The following is a 24,613-nucleotide window of genomic DNA, read 5'->3' as shown; positions in this document are numbered from 1 at the left end:
GCTTCATGGACGTTGTTTTTTTAGAATTTCCAAATAATTTTTGCTCGAAACAAACAGTTAGCTCGAAATGAAATTTACCGTTGGTGTTTCTAAAATTGTCAACGCAAATAACTACTCGACGAAAACCTTGGAACGAATACAACGTGAATCAAATTGTTTGATAGCAAAAACCAATGACTACCCTGAGAAGGAGGCAAAACAACTTAATGTGAGTAACTTAACAGTTTTATACTAGAGAAAGAAAAATTGCGCCAAAATTCCTAATTATAAAACGTTTAACCGTTTTTATTTTTCAGGATACTTTTGTATGTTCTCTCCACGCAAAATACTAGTCTCATCTTGACGTTATGATTTATTATTTTATTAAGTGTTATCGATAGTCTAAAACAGAAATGATTACTATTTTTATTTAAAAAATTATTTTTTATTAGAATAATAATTTATAACTAATTTTTTGTATACAATCTACTACTATATTATATTGTAATATAAGATTTCGCTTTCTATAAAGCAAAGGTGGTAAATTCTCATATCAGTACTGAATTAATTAGCTGTTTATTTAACGAAAGCATGTTTAGAATTAAATAAACTGCGTTTTTATATAGTCATCATAATACCTACCTTGAAAATTTACGATAAGCCGTGCTTTGAAATATTAGACCTGACGTAAAACAACGCGTAATAAACTAAAATGAAGCTAAAAAACAAAATATGTATGTATTGAACTGTGTTGGTGAAGTTTGAGTCATAATATTGGGAAAATAGTTTTTGTAAATATGAAATTATTTTAGCTTCGATGCAAAGCGAGAAGGTATTGGTTTTACTCTGATGTGGGCTTTTTTTTTAACTGTAAGCACTGTAACTTTTTTAATACTAGACCAATTACTTCAAATAGCAACTCTATAAATCACAAATTTTATCTAGTTGGTACTTACGGGGGGTAAAAGTTGAAAAAACAAAAAAAAAAACCGTTCGAATTTTTATGTTAGAACTTTTACTGGCTATAATTTCGAGAAAAAGAGTCGGATCGAGTTGAAATGTATAAGAAATAATTATTTGGTATGCCCGCATACGTCGGTTGTGTTAAACTTAAACTATACCCATTTCCCACCCCCCTAGGGGGGGTACAAGTTTTTTTGTTTTTCAGGGTTTTTAGTGGTAATTTTAAAACTTGTGGGTTGAAAATTTGCCAGTAGTTGGAACTCATATGTATCCATAACATATTAAAAGGGAAAAAAATTCGGCACTGCAGTTTTTTTTTAATTGCCGGGAAACTGTGTTTTCGCAGATTTCATATATTTTAACAAAAACACCTATAATCTTACTTAAAACAATTTTATGTATATCTATGCAGAATGATACTATTAAGTTTTGTGCTCAAGTGCCACTTTTGACTTTAAGTTTACATAAATTAATTTTTTTTTTTAACTAAAAACCCGGTGTACCAGATGTGAGAAACGAACAGACACTAAAAACTATCAGTTGGTAACGTCTATCCATGTTAGGTTAGATTAGGGCCCTTTGGTCGTTATCATAATATTGTGTTTATTACATGATATCACAGACGACTAAATAGTGTAACTGATTATAGTAGATACACGATTTATTTGGAAAAAAACCGATCCGTGTACTTATTAAGACACTTAATGATTCTGATACAACAAAACCACTGTCGTTATCTCGTTATTTTATCGCCTGCGTTATATTACCTTACCGAAGGTCAACTATGAGTATATAAGGTCCAACTACCTGCAAATTATGAAGAGGACTGTTGTTTTTTGGATTCAGATTAAGTGTTGGTTTTTATGCAGTATACCGCCTCAAAATGTATTTTTTATTACACAATTTTTTTAAAGGAAAACTAATGTTTTGCATATTGTTATACTGTTATTCATTTAAAGAGATTTACGCTTGATTGTTTAAATTGTCTAACATTAGATAATCTGCTTCGTGCTAATTTTAATTTTTTAGTTCATAACTTGTAGCTCTAATACTTTATTTTATGACTAGATCAAATCTCGTGAACATTTAACATCATGGTACTGCTCCTATGCTATTATTAAAAAAACACAATTTTTAAAATCTCCATAAAAAGTTATTGTTAAGTAACAGGTAACAGCCGACCGCTAGTGGCTATACACGTTAGTAATATTTAACTAATAAGTAATATATGTAGCTAAAATGTATTGTTTTCTCCATCACAGTACCAGTATACGATTTATTTCAATTTAAATGTAAGAAAATCGATTTTTCTTTAGAAAATAACAAGAAATTAATATACAGGATGAGGCAGTAAAACGGCGATTTTCTAATGTATTTAAATGGTAAAACCCGTTTCACTATCCCTCCCTTTACATTTTAAGGATCTATGAAAAGGTTTTTTAAGTTGCATTTTATTTTGTACATTGTCAATCCAGTAAAATAGAAGTATAATATAGCTTTGAAATAATATAATCTATGAAGTATAAATAGTTTGTGTGAGATTGCTTTAATGGAAGTATAAAATAAATAAATATTAATTTTATTGAGAATAAGCGATTATAATTTAAACTATGGAGTACAAACGATTGAAACATGAATCGTCGACCATTCCAACAAAATATAACAAGACATGTGTATGTGTTATTTGGTCCGCTAAGTTTTTGCAAAAAAAAAAAAAAACAGTACAGTGGGGTCGGTGCATAGTTAGGTCGGGGCATATTGGGGACGGGGAGGTCACAGGTTTACAGGAATTTTTAAATCTGAAAGTAATAAATTCACTTTCGAAAAAACGCTTCGATGCAAATCGGTAGTTAGTATTTTCAAGCCAGTACAGTCCAAACCAAGCACAGTATAAACCAGCAAAGTTAGAAAGTTTTAAATGAAGGTTCTGTATTTACAAATGAGCATCAAAGCGTTAATTTGAAAGTGATTTTATCCGAGAGAATTAGTACAGTAGAGTATTGGCATAATGTAATCAAAGCAATGAGGAAACGGAGAGGTCACAGGTCTACAGGAATTATTATAAATAAAAGTGATAAAATTGAATAAAATCGCTTTTAAATAAACGCTTTGATGCTCATTTGTAAATACAGAACCTTCATTTAAAACTTTCTAACTTTGCTGGTTTATACTGTGCTTGGTTTGGACTGTACTGGCTTGAAAATACTAACTACCGATTTGCATCGAAGCGTTTTTTCGAAAGTGAATTTATCACTTTCAGATTTAAAAATTCCTGTAAACCTGTGACCTCCCCGTCCCCAATATGCCCCCGACCCAACCATGCTCTGTCCCCACTATGCACCGACCCCACTTTACTGGTTTTTTTGGTTTACCAACACAGACAGTATAATGAATTCGAGAACAATTTCATCTTAATATAGTGTTCTTGTTTGAATTTCTTAAGTGAAATAATAAAGCGCAATCTATAAAACTTAAGGAAATTAAAATAATTCAAATTTTACATTTTTCTTTTCTACCAACCTAGAGGTCTTGATATCCCCGTCCCGCCATCGTTGACTCGGTCGTCTCAAGGATCTCTTTTCATCTGATTTTCACGAAGTAGTTTTACTTAACATTTTCTTTTCTGCACGCCAGGCATGTCCTATTATTGGAGGCCATGTCTTACAGGTATAATATAATGTATTGGTCTAATAAGAACTTTATACAATATACATTGTAATTATTTGATTTTTTTATAGCGTTTTTTATTTGAAAAGTGAAATCAACGCTTCGAAGCATCATTATTTGCTGCACTTAATCTTCTTTGCACTTTTTCACATCCACAACTGGTTAATCTCCAAGCTACTTAAAAGTTTTTACTCTTTCAAACCTAATAGGCTAATTTTTCCTACTGCTAATTACGTTTGGTTGTAGACTCTACTTGTCTAACGACAGACTGAGTCACTCTTTAATCTGAAAATTAGACTCAAGGTATTTCTAGCATAGGTAGCTTAAAAACATCAATACATTTTTTTTAAAGAAATGTTTTGTCAAATTTGTTTTTATTAAGGTAAAAACTAAAAACGAAGAATTCGCTTTTAAAGCAATATTGCTGCTTGTAATACCGTTCCATTTTTTGTTGATATAGGAGTAGTGTAACATACTTATAACCGAGTTCATAGTACAACACTCGGGAGATCAATTTAGCATAAAATATACTTTATACATACCGGAAAGTAATAATACCTAATTGTGCATTTTTCCTTTTTGAACATAATTAACGTGTTTGTTGTTTTACGATAAAATATCATTTTTCTAAAGACCTATGATCTCCACAACATAACTGTACCTCCTTTTTCTTAGCTGTTTTCCTTTAAGTTAATCGTGATTATACGCATCAAAGCTGAAAATTTACGACTTACAATACAATACATTAACGTCTTATCTTTGAGGTGACGTAAACCCAAAATGATACCTACTCAAATTTAACGGGATCCAAACGGTATAAATACCAGAGTGTTTATATCAAAATGTATTATTCAATCAAAAGTTGGCACATATCGAATGCTATTTGTTTTATTTTTAAAGCAAACCGTGAATCGAGAAAAAAAAATGAATACAGGTACGTAAAAATAATTTCGTTATTATTTAGTTTTATAAATACATATCAAAATACACTATAAAAAAAAAATTCATTATTTTAACAAAATATATTTTCAACTATTATACTTAGTCGTGGATTTTCCAAAAGATTTTTTGTTCGGCGCTTCGTCCAGTGCTTATCAAATTGAAGGCGCAGTGCTCGAAGACGGTAAGAATAATTCTATTTTATTTTTTTATTTTTCGTTAATTATATTTTTAGGAAAAAAATACATGTACAAGACGAACCAATTAACGTAAGACACTAATTTTCTCGGAAACCCATAACAATTTTATAGTTTTTCTTTACTCTAACTTTTGCACTTATGTTGTTTTACAATGTTCTAAAATAAACAAAATAATTAACTTTTTAATATTATCCATAGTGCCGAAATACAGTTAAAATATAGCACTTCGAAATAAAGGTTTATTCATTTTTTTTCTATCTAGTAGTAGATACAGCTTGAATGTATAGTCCAAGTAACAATTTCATTTTCTCGGAGGAATTAATTTTGGGGGTTTTAACGAATAACATAAGTTTAGTGGCGTTTTCCAAAATAAGCGGAGTAAGCAGCTTTCCTTGGTGTTTTATAGGAGTTATATTTTCAGTTATGGCCTAAGTCCCCCCCCCCCACACGTGTTCACTAATAATATTTTAGGAGTGGAATATTTATAGTGCCTTAACATTAAAAAAAGTTAAATCCACCCGTCGACATGACACTTCATTTTATTTATATAATATTCAATGTCTTATAGTGTTGATGAATCAAAAATAATATTTGTAATATGAAAGTATAAAATAATGAATTTGAAATTTTAATTTTATGCAAGTGTTTTTATTTATATAAATACATACTGTCCCGATCCGGCGTTGCTCGTGTATTAGAAAGACACACAATCAGCTGATCGGATCACTGTATCCATGTAGTATGAAAAACCATAGAGATGTATTGATAACTATTGATAATCATAATTAATTAAAAATTAAAAACATGTTCTATCGGATCAAATTGTGAATCTAAAACTTTCTCGAATCAACTTAATCGCGCACACAAAATTTCATAAATATCTGTCCAGCCGTTTAGGACAAGTTTGCATACTTACACACGGACAGAAGAAATTTATATATAAAGAAGATATATCCAATGTATTTGTATTGAACATTTCAAAATAATCAAAACCGTTAAAAATCACATTTTTTGTGAAAGTCATCGAATTTATAATCTCATTCCATTCAATCACAAAAAAAGAAAATATATGTGGATAAAAAGCTGAGAAGAAGTGATGTAAGATAACATGTTAAAATGAATAGAATGGTGAACGAATCCGTAAATGCAATTTAAATTAAAAAAAATAATAATTTTTTCAATTATTTAATCATAAAAATATCGATTTAAATATTTTATTACAGGAAAGGGTGTGAACATTTGGGACGTGCATTTGCATAAGAAACAAACTTCGAATCTCGTATGTGTCAAGCGCCCGAAAGATTTACCGGATAAACACAAGGGAAATGCCAAGTTTGTGGGTATTTCAAAAATGAATCACATTTTTATGATTTCGGGTGACAATTTGACAAACCCCACCTCCAATGCTGATGTTGCAAATGCCAATGTTGCCAATGCTGATGTTGCATGTGACTCTTATCATAAGACTGACGAGGACATCGCCCTTCTGAAAGAACTCAGCGTGAGTTTAAAACATTTTGTCAGTCTTCAGACAATACGTTTAATATTGATGTATGCAATTCTATACATTTTATATTGTAGGTTCAAGTATACCGATTTTCGGTAAGCTGGTCGAGAGTTTTGCCAACCGGATACGATCACGAACCAAATGATATCGCGATTAAACACTATCAAGATTTCATCGATAAATTACTCGCCAACAATATTCAACCAATGGTACGAAGGTTTTAATAGATAAAATATAAATAGTTAATGAAGTTAGCTTATTTAATTAAATAATTGTATCATAATATTATAATTAAGTAGTATTTTTAATGTTTGTAATAGCAAAATTATGTTAGTTATGTTCGTTAGTGAAGCTACTAAAAATACTTAGACCGACGTATGAAAAAAATAACTCTGTGGATGATTTTTGTGGACATTAGGGATAGTAAAATTATTTTGTTTACATCTAGTGTAAAAATTGTGGCATATTGATTTTGTTAAGTTATTCTTTATTATACACCCCCCAGGATAGTTATTAGTAAATTAATTATTGTACAGGTAACTATGTATCACTTCGATCTTCCTCAAAGATTACAGGATGTTGGTGGTTGGGCAAACAATTACATTTTGGGATGTTTTGCGAGCTACGCCCGGTTTTTGTATAAAACATTTGGAGATAAAGTGAGTTAACAGTTTTTATTTTGAATCGTCTTCAATTTAATTATTATAGTGTGTACCTATAATAATAATATGCTCTGATTACAGGTGAAACTGTGGACAACAATTAACGAACCAAGGATGGTGTCCGAAGGCTATGGAGGATTTTATGGGTGTGCTCCAAATTTGGGTGAAAAATTCGGCGGTATTGGAGACTACTTGGCTATTCGTAATATGATGCTTGCTCACGCTACGGCGTACAGAATATACGAAAATGAATTCAAGTCCACTCAAAATGGTAACAGCTTTAGAATTATTGCTTGATTGATCGAGTGATAGGTTTTCGTCTATGAACGTTTGATAAAAATATTCGTGTACAAAGTGGTTAACTATTATGACCCATTTAATATCACAGAGAACGTTAGACTTTTTTTAAATCATTTTTTTGTTTTATTTTTATGGCCAATATCTCACTCAATTTTGGTATATTTTTAAAAAATATTACCCCATCCGTTTAGGTGTTAAGCCTTATAAACCTTTCTTAAACGTTAACTTGGACTTTTGAAATATATTATAATATGGTGAAAACTTCGACTAGTCCATAACCAGTTTCGAATAATTACTTTTAAAGTTCTCAATTTAACCAAAAACCCTGTATAATATTGAAGTTTGAAATCACTGCGTTGTACGTTTGCCAAAAAATTCAATTATTAGTGTAATTATTTCTAATCATACGTCGATTGCGTTTATGTTTAGGGGAAGTTACCATATGCTTCGATGTGACTTGGGGATTCCCGCGTAATGAAAAGGACGAAAATGATTTAAAAGCCTCAGAGTTGGTGTTACAACATAATGTATGCATACAATTTATCTTAAAAAAAATATATATATATAATAATAATATATATTTGTATATACATACAGGGTGACCCTTGACATTTTAAAAAAGGCAAAATAATATTAATTAAAAAAAAAAAATGTTTTTAACTTATGTAATATGTTTACGGGTGTACGCTTTTTACGAACACCACCTTCCTGAACTCATTTTTACTAATTTAATGTAAATGTAAAAGGTTTTCGTGGCCACCCTGTATATAATGTTATATATGCATTTATAAATATATATTATGTAAAAATTCATCATTTAGCTGATTTGTTTATTTCACTGCTAATTTTAAATATTTTTACATGCGATTTTTTACTTAGGTCGGTATATTTATTGAACCGCTGGTAAGTGGAAACTTTCCAAAAATCGTTGTGGACTGTGTTGAAGACACAAATAAACGGAAAGGAATTAATACTCGGCGAATTATTCCGTTCACCGAAGAAGAAAAAAAAGTACTCATAGGTACTCAATATGTTTTGTTTTTAAAAATTGAAAATAATTTAAATTGTTTAAGTTTAAAATCAACTGTAGATTATGACAAAATATTAAAGTACATAATATTACACATTTATAAGTTACATTTATTTTTTATTTATGTACTAAGCGATTTGTTTTTGAAACCACCAAACCAGAGCTAAATATTGTTCATAATTAATATTAATAATAAAAAGCGTTAATTCATTTAAAACTGACTAATTGTGTTACATTTCTTTTTTTTAAGGTTCTTACGATTTCATGTCATTTAATTATTATACCGCTATGAGAGTGTCACTAATGTCTGAGGAAGAACTGGAAAAAGAAACGGATTTGAAAGTCATCGATAAAAAAGTTAACTCAGGGGACTGGAAAGCGCCTCACGAACCGGAAGACGTAAATAATCATAAAGTCTACTCGATAATGTCGTATAATATTACAAACAATTTTTTTTATTTTTTTTAGAATTATAACGGATTTACGAATATTTTAAAATGGTTAAGCGAAAAATGTAAGAAGGACACCAAATTCTTTATTTGTGAAAACGGAGTTGCCGACGAAAAAGAGAAATCACCCGAAGAAAACACTAAAAATAAAATTGAATATCATCGTGTAAGGATGCTTATATTTTTAAAGTTTTTAAAACAGAATGGGGGGGGATGCGGTAATGAATGCAGATAAAAATAACAATACACTCCACGCTTCCTCCCGTCCCAAATTTAAAAACCTTGATAACTTTAAAAGTAATTCAAAGTAATCCAAGTAATCCAAAACTGGTTGTCGACCAGTGAAAATTTTCAGCAAATCATTCTTAATCTAAATCTAAATGTAAATTAAATACATAAATTACCATTTAAGTTTCAAAAACTGATAGAGCTCATAATAACTTACATTAAGTGTAACGTTAAATGGATCACCCGGTATTGTTCTTTATGATTTTGGTTACTTGTTGAATCCTTCTCGTACCCAAAATCAGTAAGAGGTTAGTTCGGGAGGGTAAATGAGAAATTTAATTGAAAATTAGTAACATTGATAATAACACAGTACGTTATTTGATTTTGCAGGGTATTTTAGTGGAGTTGAGTAAAGCTTTAAAGAACGATATTAATGTTTTCGGGTATTGCGTCTGGTCGCTAATGGATTCCTTTGAATGGGGTAATGGATACAAGTAAGTTGAAAACATCTGTAAACGTACGACATATTTTTGTTATATATTTAAGTAGTTTCAATAATTTTATTTCGTGTAGGTATTAATACTTTAATAGTTATTACTAATAATTCAGTAAATATACTTAAATATTAATGATATTACAATAATATATATACCATTTAAATACACAACCTATAGAATTTCAAATAATTGTAGTTACAAAAACAAATTAAATTACCTTAGTAGTATAGTAGAAAAATAACAGATTATCAAACATCTACATTAAATACTAGCATTTCAATTTACATAACGGTTAACCCGAATAATTTATTGCGTATATTAGGTATAGGAATAATCGTTCTTTAAAAACGTGCAAATGTTAACTCTAAATTGATCTCATGTTTCATATTTTTCAGTGATAGATACGGTATTTATGAGGTGGACTTTGATAAGTCAGACAGACCTCGTTCAAAGAAAGGCTGTTTTGACTTTTTCAACAAGTTGTTCCAGGAAAAGAAGTTACTACCACTTACGTCAAGCTGAACTACAAATATTTTTTTTTAACATAATCTAAATAGAACCATAAACTAATTTTTCTTTTTAAAAATAGTTGTTAGTAAAAAAAAAATGTACTCGATTAATAGATTTTTAATAGATTTATTTTAACAATATATAATATTATTATAATTTTTGGGTTTGTATTTGGTTAATTCGTTGTTAAAGTGTATTATTATTATTTATATGTTAATATATCTAAAATTTGGTAAACTCGGAGAAAAATTAGAACGATTTTGTGAATGAACGGATACTAATAAACGCACTCTGTATAATTTGCTTTCTTGTTAAAATATAACATAACGTTGCATTTCTCGTGTCTTATGTGCAACAATAAAATATTCTACTACAATTCTTACGACCTTTTGCACATAGATAATACACCGCAATTGCCATTAAATGGAAAAATATTAATTACTAAACTTTTTTTCTTCTCAAAACTGACATTAAAACCCATACTAGTATATAATATTGAAAATTGTCTTTAACGATTTTGTTTCAGTATAATATATACTTTTCGGATTTCGAAAACTAAATAAATAATTATTCCAAATAACACCAGCTGTCATAATATTATTGGGGTGACGGGCTTCAACTATCCAACATCGTTACGAATGTGTGCAAATTGCAAAAAGTGAACGTTCAACTTCTATGGATCTATTTCCGCCGTGTTTTTAATTTTTTTTTTGTCATCGGTAATATTTTATCATTGATTTTAATCAGGTTTAACGATACTTTAGGTTGGTCTTTATTTCTGTGATGGAAGCAATCATTTCCATTTCTCTAAATCTAACCTGTAAGTCATATCGAACGTTTCGGTAAGCGTTTTGTACACCTCACACACATAATATCAAAAGGACACTGAATTTTTTATGGGTTTAGGCGTATTAGTTACATAAATAATAGACAATACAAGTTTAAAAACAGTACTGGTAGTACTGGTAGTACATTCGAGCATTTATACCAGATCGTACTAATATCTTAGTACATATAACTGTCTTAATACATACTGAGAGAGTGCTTGTGTGCCACTTGTTTTTTTTTCAAATTTTCTATGACTTCAATCGCATAATTATTATCAGTTAGAAAATACAGGATTGAAAATAATTATATTTCGTTTTTATTTCTGCGGTTGGTGATGGCGACTGGCACATAATAATAATTTTAAAAAATCGATGAGCAATATGTGATACTCTTGTGTTAGGCGTGCCATCGCACATGTTTGCATACATTGCATGTATGCAAACATGATGTTCTTCTCCTATCCGCTGTTTTCGGTTGTAATTTTTACATGCATTTGGCAAAGTAGTGAGTCGCCTAGGTGTTTCGGTATAAAAAATTATGACAATACTTCATCGGTTAAATACATAGAGAAACTGTTGAACATCGATACAGGATACGAAAGCCATACAACGAACAGGTCGTTGTCCGAGCTAAGAAAATGTCCGGCAGAAGAAAGGGCGGCCGTAAGAGACGAAATTTACCAAGAACTCGTTTGTAGCTTTGTATTCAATAGTTGCCATTTCATGAACCTAATGAGATATCTGTTGTCCGACGGAGGTATAGACATGTTGAAAAGCCTAATTAAGAATAATAACCCAATTCACACCGATGTGATTTCATTCCGAGACGAAGTCGTCGGCATGTTGCACGTTCTGTATCATTTCGGGTTGGCCAAAGCTATGGATCCGTTATGGCTAATGTACATGTACACAGACCGTTTAGCACGTATCAATAAAAACCTTACCGAGTCCGAACGAACCCTTTTTATGAACGATCACGAATACGTGTACCCAGAGATGGGCAGAATTATTAATCCCGGATTACTGGATTATTTTTTAATTAATCCAAGTGATCCGTTATTCAAAATTGCGGATTTATGGATTACAAATAATAATTAATTAGTATACTCTGCCCTAGTAGGTACTTTAACAAAGCTCACGTTTATCTAGCTTAAACACATTTTATGTAACAACACTTTTTTGTCAATTTGTTAAATAAATTATTTTGTTATTATTGTTTAATTTTATAATCTGAAAAATATGATATTATCCCATAATCAAGTTAACATTTTACATTTAAAATTTTGAAATCTTTAGACTTTCGTATGCAGAAATCGGCTTAGCGGTTTAGTTTTACTCCTAGTAAAAATAAAACACATTATTGTAAAAACAATACCTCCCAGCTTCGCATAAAAGAAAAAAATGATTTAAATACATTTTAATTTAAAAAAAAAATTATTTAAGTACAATGTTTTGGATTACTGGAATGAAAAAAAAACAGTAATCTTTAAGTTTGGGTTATTGGAATAAAACAAAAATCCTAAATTAATAATGTAATCCGTAATCCGTATACTAGGGATTACTGGATTAATAAAGTAATCCGTAATCCGAAACTCGGGATTACTAAAATAAAATAATCCAAACTTTTTTAATTCTAGATTAATAATGTAATCCGTAATCCGTTAACTAAGGATTACTGGATTAAATTTAATCCTTAATCCAAAAATGTAGGATTACTGAAATAAATGTAATCCAGTTTTTTTATTAATCGTGGATTACGATTAATCCGTAATCCGTCTGTAATCGATTACTGATTGTAATCCATTTTGCCCATCTCTGCGTGTACCGAACACTAACAGAGTTCACTAACAGCCAAAAATGCAACAGGAAAAATAAATATCAAAACGACCAGAACGACTTATCCGTGTACTTGTCTCAACAGTTAAAAAAACTGATCGATACTGCTTCGATAACGGAAAATTTGATACACGTCCAATTTATTAGTGTCTTTCGCAACACAATCCAAGAGGAAATCAGTTACATAAATAACTGTTGAATATCGAAAACCATGCTTTCCATCATTTCCCGTTGAAGAATTTGAGTTTGAAATCTATATTGGGCAACGTTAAAATTATGGAAAATTTACTTGTTCATTTTGCGGAGATCGGGTACGTTTGGAAAAACACCTATGTAAGAGTACTTACTGACTGTTGCAAACCCATTGAAGACACGGTGTCGGTTAAAGAATTAATGGAAAACTTACACAATTTTATCGATATTTTTAATGATATTATGCGTTACATATTAATGTACACTTCATGGAAATATGTAATGGAAATTAATTTTGTTCTTCCTTACTCTGATGAACAGGAACAAGCTCTTGAAATAGATGAACCGTGGACCGTGGAAAAATGTGAAAACAAAATTGACACATCCAACCAACTAATGTCGGATTGTTTAGATGAAATTATTAGTATTATAAAGTATAGACGAAGATGTAGAATTAAAACCCTTCGTATGGTTGTTTACAATGCCGCCGACTAAATTTTTAGTTGTACAAGAAAATAAACAAACGAAAGACAAAATTTTAGTTGAAAAATATCGATTCAAAATATATTGAATTCCAAGAAACAAAATTTAAAAACACCAACTTTAACAAAACTTATTTTGTGGAAAGATTAAAGTCATTGCACAATATGGATTATTATGACGATTTGCGTTCAGTTAAATCGGTATTGGCGAAACGCCCATTAAAGATTGCAGAAAGTTTTTTTATTTTTCGCATGTACATAAAATAATGGTTTCGTGACGTACATTTTAAATTGATTCGTATATTTCATAATTTCTTGAAGAATTATAAAGAGCTGTTAGAATGACTAAAATATAATTAAGTGCAAATGAAATACTGTAGTTCATTGCAATCAAATATAAAATAAGCTGTAAGCAGTTTTCATGCAACAATTATTTATATATATATATATATATATATATATATATATATATATACCCAACTCTTTAAACAGTATTTAAGTCAATTGTAACCATTTCATTAAACTTTTGTGTTATGTTGTACCAATTTATACAATATTATCAATTCGTTGTTTCATTCTCTGTTATTTTATTTTATATTGTACTGTACTTGAGCCTACGGGCGTTTATTCAATAAAATAAATAAATAAACAAATATAATATAATTATAACTATTTTACTTACCACTCTAAATCGTAAAACAAATTATTAAAAAAATAAAATTAGATCCGACTTGAAAACTTTCCTAACCTATCCCAATTATTGGCTATTAATTTATTTTACCTTTTACAAGTATTCGAAATTAAAACAAAAATCAAAATCCGTCTAACAGATACGCCAGAAAATGACCTATACGAAATTCATTTTTTTTATAAAATATTAACCATAACTAGGAGAAAAACACTAATAACTTAACTTCCTATCGAAGTCGTTCCTTAAAACAATTAAAACGCTATTACAGATATAAATTACATTTTTTTACAAAGCAGTCACATTTGGCGAATCAAATTATATTTTCGGATAATCGGTAAACAGTAGTGGCTACACTGTTTGTACATTTTTCTTGTTATGAGTGTCTATTAACACATTTTGACCATATAGAAATATTGTAGAGGAGCCGCTCAAGAGTTGCCGTTTTCAGTGCAGCCACTTTAAAAGAAATCCATATTTTTACGATAACTAGTATAATATAAATGTGGCAACGGTGCAACACTACTTCTGTTATCGTTTAATGTTACTTATCGCCACGATTTAAGATGATATTATCATAAAATTTACTTATCACAAAAAAAAATATGGAATCAGGTTCTCAAAACGAAATGTTTATACGTACAGTCAATTTTCTTTTATTACTATGGTGAAACTGAAAACATGGAAACATAGGTATGCTTGGACAGCGAACTATAATATAGTGTGTACATTATATTTTGAGTACAATGTTGAAGTTGAGTAAACAATGTTACATTGAAAATAAAATAAAATTTGAATCGTTATTTACTACAACGGTGTATATTACTAGGGTTGACTGTGGTCGGCACTGTAAGTTATAAGACGTTTGCGATTGCAATTTTCCTCGAATCTGATGTAACCTCGTACGTAAAACCCAATTCGAAAAACCACCTGTCTATTATCTCTTCAGTGCAGTTGTCGATTAAGTCTCCGATGTAATTTAACAACGATATACTCGTGTTTTTATTTTCGTGGTCGGTTGTAATTGTTCTGTGGGTTATGTGGATATATTTTGGTATGACACATCGACGTCTTACAAAATACTCCAAGTGCTTGTGCGATATGCGTGTAAAAGTCGAAGTGATTAGGTTCATCTTGGCTTTGAGCCCATCGATTTTCTCCGTATCCCGTGCGACTCGGATGGAATCGCTTAGCCGAGACGTTATGTCCGATATGAAATTGTCCAACTTGATCAGAGCCAACGATACTGTGTCCGGATCGTCGCTGTTCGACGGCGGATACAACGCCTGTATAAACTGTAATGCGGCGAAACACCACCCGAACTTTGCCAAGCTTAGCCAGAAGCATATCGTGGCATTCGGTAAAACGGCAGGGAGAATATAGAAAAAAAACAACGTCTTTTCGACATTGGCGTACTAAGGCAAACAACAAAGCTCTATATTTGGATATCATTTCGGCGTATTTGCATTTCAGTACTACAATGATCTGCTGGAAACCAGGTTTAATGTTTCTACAATTTACCACAGTTGAATTTGTCCGGAATATGGACGACGCTAGAATGTACTCATCACTGGCAACGTGCTTCGTATGGAGTCCTGTATAGACGGAAACGTCGTCAATGTTCATCCATCCCGGTCGATTGACTAACTTGTTCAATTTTTTTGCGAGTTCCTCCATATATCCCGGAGAGACGTCGTCAGAAACGTTTTGTGAAACGAAATACTCAAATGATATTAGCAATATTAACACAAGCGCTGTCGAATTATACATGATGACAATGGTTGTACGGTTTTTTATTATAATATGTATCACTCTACACTGTCTAAGCGGCGGCAACGCAAAACTGACAAAAGAAAGCCTAGTGTCTTAGGAATATGGTAAAAAAAAAATTTGTGTTTGTTCAAATAACTGCAACTTGTTTGCTTTCCGTACGCTCAAAGGTTCTCGAAAAAAATTACAACTTTGAACTCCCGAATGAATACTACTCAGTTTTGAAAACAAATGAAATTTAAACCCCAAATTTTCTTTTATTAAACTCGTCGTGCGGAATTTCAATACACACAGTTATATTTCTCACTTCCATCGCTTGCTGATGGTTTTATTTAGATTTCACAACTGTTGTGTTCGTACATTATTTGTATCTGAAATATGTATTCCAAAAAAATAGTTCTTTTAAATATTAAATACACTGTCAGAGTGTACCTATCTAATAATAACTGTTCCTAAAAAATGTTGGCATGACCTGACCATAATACTCTGAAACTTTCTTATAACTAATCAATTGGACAATATCCCCTGACCGTGCATGAATTTAGCTAACAATGATAAACAAAATCATCAAAAACTGTACGAATGAGCGCTGGTTTGTCAATTTGTATTCTTTCATTACTAGTATTATTACTATTATCGAACCGTAGTGCTCGTAATACTAAATGAAAATGTGTTTTAGGCATAACCGCTCTAAAGCAATCATCATTTGACCAATAAACAGATAAATTTAGGCGATTACTCTCATCATAACACTGAGGTAATCTATTGTTCGCATTTGTCTATAGTTGTATCTAAATCGTCACATTAAATTTGACACATTCCGTTTCATATTTTATCAAATAACAGTCGGTACATTTCTTAAATAACTTTGTCAGCAAAGAAAAGTGGTCAACATTCTAAATTTGATTTTGCTTTTTTCGTATTGGGTTTGAGGTTTCACTCCTGGTACTTTGGACTCGGACTAATATGAATTTGAAATATTTACATACATTTTTTTTGTAGCTTTCCATTAAATTTGCAAGGTTTTACTACAGTTACAGCATTTTGTTGCAACAGTTCACCATTAAGTTAACCAAGCTAAAAACATTTTAGTACAAGTTTTTAAAAATGTTTAATGTATTACATTGGTTTTTTAGTAGAGGTTTACATGATAAATTTATAGAACAAAGTATTTGATGTGCTTTAAATAACTATATATTTTTAAAACATGATTTTTCGTAAAATCATTTTAACAAAATTTTAACAATTATTTTTTAATTGTTGTACAGTAAATGTATTGTCATTCATGTTTACAAAAATAACATAAAATAAAGGACTTGTATATAATAACTAAATAAAATGTTTACTTATTGACAGCATATAGGTACATGCACATTATTCTACGTAGACACAATACAAATGTAACAATAATTTATGGGCTAGCCTTTATATAGATTAAGTTTAAATGTATACCTATGAAAATGATTAAATTTTGCGTACTTCACAGACGCTTTGTTGGTGTAGAGCATGTGCAATTAATATCATTTATTATTAATAATTATTTGTACATAATCCGGAACTATTTCTCCATAATACTTCTCAACATTGGCTTTGTAGTCATTACCGCTGAAACCATTAAATCATTTATTTAAAAAAAAAATCGTAAAAACGATACTAATTATCTAATGACATTTTACTTCTGATTCTTATTGACACCAAGTAACACATAGTCAATAATTTAGTCACATTATTATTATGTCCTTTACTATTTATTAGAAAAAGCTATAAGATAATAAAGTAACTATTTCGCTTAGCGTAAGAATTGTTTTAAAATGTAATATTTAAATAAAAACTAAAATACAATACTATTGCTTACACAGAGGAGTACACTTCAATAATTTCTGAAAAAAAATTGAAGAAGTTTATTGAAGTTTCTTTAATTTTATATGTTCCAAAATAGAACGAATATGCAATTACTTTTCTCTGGAAACGGAGATACAAATTCTGTAAGATAACGAAAGTAATATATTAGTATAAATTTATTCAAGAATTAAATATCATTGATACTCCTCACTTGTTTCAACGAATCCATATCTTATCGTGCCGGCTAAAATACAAAGAACCTTAAATTTATTTAAACACTTATTTTTCCTATACTTTTAGACTGTGTGGATGTAGGAAAATTTGTAAAAAAATAAACAATGCTTGTATGTATTGTTATTTAATATAAAATTCAGCAAGACAATGGCGACGACATTGTTGTCGGCATACAACATTAAATAAATGAACAGTGTAGCCATAAGTCACAGAAAAATTTAAAAAAAAAGGAAATACCTGAGTATTGTCCTCACTGGCTAAAAGTCATTATGTCTGACCGTTTTTTAGTAAGCTCTAAGATACCCTTCTGTTTATTTTGTGTTCCTACGCTACTCTTCATAGACATTCGTGGGATTTTAAGTAAAATCTATGTGACAGCATTAGAAGTATTGACAAAATTGATAAAATATCACTGATTAAACTAACATTTATGAGATCTATTATTTATAAAATGTTATAAATAAAATTTTGTTTATTTTTATGATCATCAATGATTTATTACATTTTATCATTTCCATGGATTATTTATGATTACTGTTATAAATATTTACAATATTTTTAAAGTATACATTCCCCCCTCCCCCCAAAAAGCTTTTCTTGTGGTGGCTAACACTTTTGGAGAGTAATTATGCTATAGTAAAAAAAAAAGGATTTAATTATGGGAAAATGTTTTATTTTAATTTTAGGATTAAACCTCATTAGTTGTACAGCCGTAAGCTATGATGTTTTACTTTTTTGTATTTGAAAATAATACTTACCGCAAAATACAACACCAATGAAGTCACCTTTGATTAAATTTCCAGCTTTACTATCTAAGAAAAAAATGATAAATGCAATGTAACATAATGATCTGTGAATGTTAGTCTAGGATATTAGGCAACTATACTGTTGTGTACCTATTGTATTTGTTATTAAAATCTAATCAAATTTGTCTATTAGTAAGAATAATGTAATCTGTATTAGATTTTTAAGTTAAACGATGAACTTTATTATGTAATATTATATTTATAAGTTGTAATTATGGTTACCTCTTTTCTTAACTTTTCAAAGTACTAAACAAATTATGCAATGATAAGAAACTAGTTAAGAAAAAATAAGACAACTAGATCAGTAAAAATTACCATAGTTTAAACATGAGCAGTATAAATCAACACAATCTAAATCTAGAACGTCGTATTTTTCTAAAACTTTTTTATTGTTTATTCGCTACTTTTTCTAATGATTATTCCATACGAATTTAAAAATTATGTTAAAAAAGAAATTTGAAAAGTTTAAATAAAAAAAAATGTGGTCATTTTTTGGATGTTTATCTCAATTTTGAAAAAATTGGTTTTTTTAAAAATTAATTGGCGTAGGTACAATATTTTCTGATTTACAGGCTTGCTTTAAATAAATACCTTCGATGTGATAAATGTAGCAAAAGTACATACGAAAATTTAGTCTGGTTAGAAATTTGCGAAGAGTAAAATAACAAAAACATATTCGTACTACAAGAATAAAGTACACAATTGAAATATCTATTTCTAATATTGTCTATATATTTTTTTGTTACATCTGCGTGGTGTATGCGGCCTTTCGTTAAGTCGACCCAGTGCATATAGCCAATTCGGAATTTTCCCTCCGTAAATACACTCAACATTGGCTCGGTAGTCGCTATCGCTGAAACCATTGGATATTCATTATATAAAAAAACATAGTAAAAACGATACTAATTATCATAAACTTCATAAACGATATTTGACTTGTGATTTGTGTTCAAAGTTCAAAAAAAAAAACCGTAGTCGATAATCTAGTCCATAACGTAGTATTATTTAATTTACTATTTACTAGAAAATCAGAAAAGTTAATTAAGTAGCTATTTCAACGAATCGTCATATTTTGTTAAAATTGTTTGAAAATGAAAATACAAAACTACATTACAATAATATCACTTACGCGAGCTTATACACTTTCAAAATTTCTGTAAAAAAAAAAGTTAATTAAAAATTTCGTTTTTAAATGTTCCAAAAAACATTATAACTAAATAACAAATTGAAACGAATTAACTTTCAAGCCAACAATTGGAAAACAACAATATGGTTTACTTTTCTTCGCCCAAATATATAGTAATTAAAATGGTTTATTTAACACTTTAAAAATAGTTGTAATTTAAGTTATGGACTTATTACATTGTGTACTATAATAAAATAAATATTATATAATTACTTAGGCCTGTAAACGGAGATACGCCATCTGTGCGATAATAAAAGTAATAGAACATTAGTACAAAAGTGTCTAGGAATTGAGTATCATTGATAATGCTCACCTGTTACAACCCAACCAAATTTTACCGTGGATGCTAAAATAAAAAGAGACAGAGACTGAAGATGAAACATTGTTGCCGAAATACGTGGCATACGCAAAGAGTGTATTATTTTAAGGGTGTTTTTAATATTATTCTATTAAAAAGAAACATTTATGTTGCCACATTTATTTTTTTTTATACTTTTATGTGTAAAAAATAAACAATGTTTTCAGTATTTTGTGACATCATAAATAATCGGCTGTGTGGCCACCACACGCACTAAAGATTCAGAAATATGAGGCTACACCGCGTTCATGTATATTGAAATAAAATCCTTTTGAAAATTGACAGCATTTGTAGTATCGGTAGAATAAAGATAAAGGTCTGCAGGTTGTAATATGTAAACTAACTGAGCAATAGCATAATTGAATACGTTCAAACTATTGATGCATTTATGTTTAGAAAATCATGTAATTTTTTATTAATTAATATTTATAGAATAGCGGATTATTCGAATACGGTTTTAATGGAAATTACTATATCAAAAGTTATATAAGCCAAATATTATTATAATTTGTATAATATGTGTATAACATTTAATATAAAAGAAACAATATAATATATAACATATTATGTTATCCGATTTGTTAACCGGATTTGTCCGATTCTGAATACAGATCATATTTTTTTAATTGCAAATAGGATGATTTTATTTTAAATTGCATAGCCTACATATTATTAGCTTCGATGCGGAGCTGAGAAGGTACTGGTTTTACAATGATGTGTTTTTTTTTTTTGTGTCTGGACCCACGATATCTCGTAAACTGCTGAACCGACTTCTTCGTGTAGCAATTCTATAGATCAGAAATCATACCTGGAAGGTACTTTAGTAGGCCAAAAATTAAAAAAAAAGTCACCCCTTCCCCATTAAAATCGAGAAAAACACTCAAAAAATGTACAACATTTTTCAACTTGAAATTACGATGCTCTAGAACTTTTTTAAAAATAGTCGAAAAAATTCCAAATTTATGTTAATTGTTCTTCAAACATAGTACTATCGATGAACATTAACAAATCAAAAAAATATCATAAACCCTTTCCCTTAGAAGGGATCAATTTTTTTTCTTTATTTCACTTTTTCAAGCAAAGTTTTAGAGATTTAGATTTGAAAATTAGACTGAAGGTAGATCTAAAACGGAACTATAACATATACAATTTTGTCAAAAATCTGTAGTCAAATTTTTTTTACACTATAGAAAAACATCAAAAATAGGGTAAATTTTCACTTTAGCCGTAGTCAGTTTCTAGGTTGCTGTGTGTGAGTGAATCAACAGTCAACAGGTAATGAAAATATTTTCATTGTATTGTTAATTACGATGTATGGGCAACTATGACAGTACATTTTTATAGACAGACGATCAACCCTTATCGTGTCCACCCTGCACAAGACTAAATATTACATTTTAAGTACATCATTGCTGGTCCCACGTTATCTTATAACCGCTACAACTGGTTTGACATACTATCCGCAGATTCGCACCGAATCGTTTATTTAAAAGTGATTTTATCACTTTCGGTTATACTAAAATCTGTAGACCTGTGACCTCTTCATGTCCCCACTATGCCCCGACCCACTGTACTGGCTTTTTTTTTTTTGTATTTGAAATCAATACTTACGGTATTCTTTGACACCAACATAGTCACCTTGTTTTAAGCTTTCAGCTTTTATGTCCTCACCAAGACCTGTAAAAAAATTGATTAAGTTCTATTGTGAGATGGAGATAAAGTTTAAAATGTTTATTCAATTGGTTACCCCTGATCGCGTTTCAGTGTACGGTTAATGTTAGAATGAGTAAAGAATTTCCCAGGATGTAGACTATAGTCTAGGAGGAGGTCACAGGTTTAATGTAAAGTCAAGGAAAAAGACCGGATAAGAAATTCTTCTAGGAACATTTGTCTGAAACTACATCCTAGTGATTACAGGGCGAATTCAATGAGACAATAAAAAAAAAATTGAAAAATATCAGAAAGACTAAGTTATAAAACCAAAGACTATATAATTAACTTTGCAATATAAACAAGTTACAGCAAATTTCTGATGATATGTTTTTATTGAAATTAATTTTTTTTTTGAAACGTTTTTCATATTAGGCAGTGTGTAAATAACACATAGTTGAAAGAATCTTTTTCTTTTCGAGCAAAGTTTTAGGACTTTGATGAAAGTTTGACTAAAGGTGGATCTTGCGTGGGACTAAATCATATACAATTTTCTCAAAAATCGATAGACAAACTTTTTTTTCCATAATAGAACCAAAAAAGGGGGGGTATCACCTTTTGACCGTAGTAAATATTTAGGTTGCTGAAACCATTACCTTAATCGTATCCATTGATATTAGCTCATAGTATACATTTTAAACCTACACGTGAATTAATTTTAGTTTAAACTTTTGCCATTGGAATATTGCTGAATGTTATGTTTTACATTTTTAACGTATTGAAGACATGTTTTAAATTGTGTTATTTATTAAAACAAGAAGAAAACATATTTTGATGTGATATTTTGTATGCTTGTTCAAACAGTTACTTGTTAGGTGAACACCAAATGCACTACATAAGAAATAATTTATCCAAAACGAAAACCACATCTTCATCAACATCGACCTAATTATATTTTTTTAAGTATCTAAAATTGTAAAAAACAGTAACAATTTCTTTACTTCACGATAGCTTTCCCCTCAGCCTATTTATCTCAAAATACTAATAACTCCTTAAATATTTAAAAAACATAGCATTAACACACAGCAGTATTTTTTTTTATTGCCTATTTGCCTTAAATTCGTATTGCTATGAAAAAACATGGTAACTTAATAACGGTCTATGTACTCAGATTTTCTGTACTGTTAATGTTAGTAAGCATAAAAAACACCTTGAAGTATTGCGTGTAAAAACACACAATTATTTGTCATTGTTTTTAGCGACTGATTTTTTTGGTTTCGCAACGATAACAATAACATATACGTATACGGTATAGCCTACACAAAGCACTTCTCTGAATCAATACACAACCACATAAACACATAAAATGTTTTCAAGACGTTTTTTTTGGAGATCTAGATTAGAATATCATAAGACCGAAGGTAGATCTAGAATAGAACTATAACATACGATCTTCTCGAAAATCTGTGGTCAAACTTTTTTTTTTTTGTTAAGGAAAAACCCCCAAAAAGGGGAAAATTACACTTTGACCTTAGTCGCATTCCAGGTTACTATGTGTGATCAGTGAATAAACACAATCAAAAGGTATTTGAAAATATTATCATTTGATTGTTTATAACGATATATAAGTAACAATAGCAGTATATTTTTATAGCATTTTCTAGTTTACACTAGAAAAAATTAAATCAACAGTGAAAGGGTTTAAAAACGTGCTTATACAGAGACACTTTAAGTAATATAGCATAAGTGAATATTATTTTATACTTACCTTTTTGTACATTCGAAGATAAAAATACAAAAATTATTACAAAGAAATTGATAAATTTCATTATGAAAACTTTTGATTTCAGAAGTAAAGCACAAAATCTTAAAAGTAGTACACGATAGCTACAACGTTTCAACACTGTGACTTATGTGCGCTCATTTTGATTTTAGTAAAAAAAAATGTCCACAGATGTGAAAAATAGTACAATATTATAACTGTCAAACATATCATATTCAATGTACAATACAGTATTTATTAAACATTTTTTTTTTGTTTATCACATTTAAAATATTGAGAAATTTAGATCCAAATAAAAAGTGTTTTTAAAATTAATACTATAATTTATAATTCTGACTGAATTGAAGTTTATATAAAACAAAACATTGTTTACTTTACATGATAAGGGTAGCGGGTTCATAGGCATTCTTTTAAAACAAATCAATAATTGGCTTTATCACATTAAATTATAATAATTGTTGGTCTTTAACCTTCCGGAATGCCAATATGATCCGTCCACACTATGCCCTGACCCAACTGTGAGGTCTTTTACTTTATTAGTTTTTATAATAAAGCAATACTGCCCTGATAAACAAAAGTACAGCTACAGAATATGAGTACAGTTGTTTTTTCATATGATTTATCGGTTTTGTACAACAATTTTTTTTCTAGTCACGGCACTTTTGGTTAGCAAGGCAGAAATAGTGTAAAAAAAAAATATATTTTTAAGTAACACCTGTGTGTTGTATCAATAAAAATCGTACCTGACGTCTACATTTTGCATTATATCTTATACGTGCCGAATCCAGAGTAGTGATTAAACGCAAAAAAAAAAAACAATCATTCTACGCTAAATAATAATAAATTATTATGTAAGGGTGATCCATCATTTAATGTAAGACGCTAATTTTTTTTTTTTTTAAATAATCGAATTTTCTAGTTTTTCTTTTTGAATATAATTGTGTATTAATGTTGCCTTACAGTATTATACATAATAAGGAAATATCTCTCTACTACACGTTGTCCACTTATAAAACATATTGATTGAA

General features: G+C 29.7%; 2 protein-coding genes across 2 annotated transcripts; one reads left to right on the top strand and one right to left on the bottom strand.

The window, feature by feature from the left end:
• Window positions 1-3,750: 3,750 nt before the first annotated feature.
• On the top strand, window positions 3,751-10,053 carry LOC126846355 (myrosinase 1-like). Its single transcript, XM_050585689.1, has 12 exons — window positions 3,751-4,543; window positions 4,655-4,732; window positions 5,972-6,249; window positions 6,330-6,464; window positions 6,792-6,914; window positions 6,999-7,188; window positions 7,647-7,744; window positions 8,097-8,238; window positions 8,498-8,646; window positions 8,716-8,862; window positions 9,315-9,418; window positions 9,817-10,053. Exons 1-12 carry the CDS (start codon window positions 4,486-4,488, stop codon window positions 9,941-9,943), a joined length of 1,629 nt encoding a protein of 542 aa, XP_050441646.1. The 5' UTR covers window positions 3,751-4,485; the 3' UTR covers window positions 9,944-10,053.
• Window positions 10,054-16,994: 6,941 nt separating this feature from the next.
• Window positions 16,995-23,755, bottom strand: LOC126846356 (uncharacterized). The gene is made up of 11 exons (XM_050585690.1): window positions 23,571-23,755; window positions 21,764-21,829; window positions 20,108-20,140; window positions 20,008-20,034; window positions 19,738-19,762; window positions 19,355-19,461; window positions 18,561-18,614; window positions 17,780-17,812; window positions 17,683-17,709; window positions 17,582-17,606; window positions 16,995-17,331 (listed from the first exon to the last, which is right to left on the bottom strand). The coding sequence occupies exons 1-11, from the start codon at window positions 23,629-23,631 to the stop codon at window positions 17,247-17,249; spliced, it is 543 nt and encodes a 180-aa protein (XP_050441647.1). The 5' UTR covers window positions 23,632-23,755; the 3' UTR covers window positions 16,995-17,246.
• Window positions 23,756-24,613: the final 858 nt, after the last annotated feature.

Source organism: Adelges cooleyi, unplaced genomic scaffold, assembly GCF_023614345.1.
Source record: "Adelges cooleyi isolate 19-005CV unplaced genomic scaffold, UGA_ACOO_1.1 ACOO_flye_CR_arks_rails_tigmint_CR_PRNA_9, whole genome shotgun sequence".
Classification (NCBI taxonomy): domain Eukaryota; kingdom Metazoa; phylum Arthropoda; class Insecta; order Hemiptera; family Adelgidae; genus Adelges; species Adelges cooleyi.
This window is presented reverse-complemented; position numbering and strand designations above follow the sequence as displayed.

What these genes read in the sequence shown, in the direction of transcription:
- LOC126846356 (XM_050585690.1), bottom strand. Translation starts at nt 23,631, where the DNA reads ATGAAATTTATCAATTTCTTTGTAATAATTTTTGTATTTTTATCTTCG. An exon ending in ATTTGGTTGGGTTGTAACAG is followed by an intron (nt 20,035 to 20,107) that starts GTGAGCATTATC and finishes ATTATCGCACAG; the next exon opens with ATGGCGTATCTCCGTTTACA. An exon ending in ATCTCCGTTTACAGGCCTAA is followed by an intron (nt 19,763 to 20,007) that starts GTAATTATATAA and finishes TTTTTTTTACAG; the next exon opens with AAATTTTGAAAGTGTATAAG.
- LOC126846355 (XM_050585689.1), top strand. Translation starts at nt 4,486, where the DNA reads ATGCTATTTGTTTTATTTTTAAAGCAAACCGTGAATCGAGAAAAAAAA. An exon ending in AGGCGCAGTGCTCGAAGACG is followed by an intron (nt 4,733 to 5,971) that starts GTAAGAATAATT and finishes ATTTTATTACAG; the next exon opens with GAAAGGGTGTGAACATTTGG. An exon ending in GAATGGGGTAATGGATACAA is followed by an intron (nt 9,419 to 9,816) that starts GTAAGTTGAAAA and finishes CATATTTTTCAG; the next exon opens with TGATAGATACGGTATTTATG.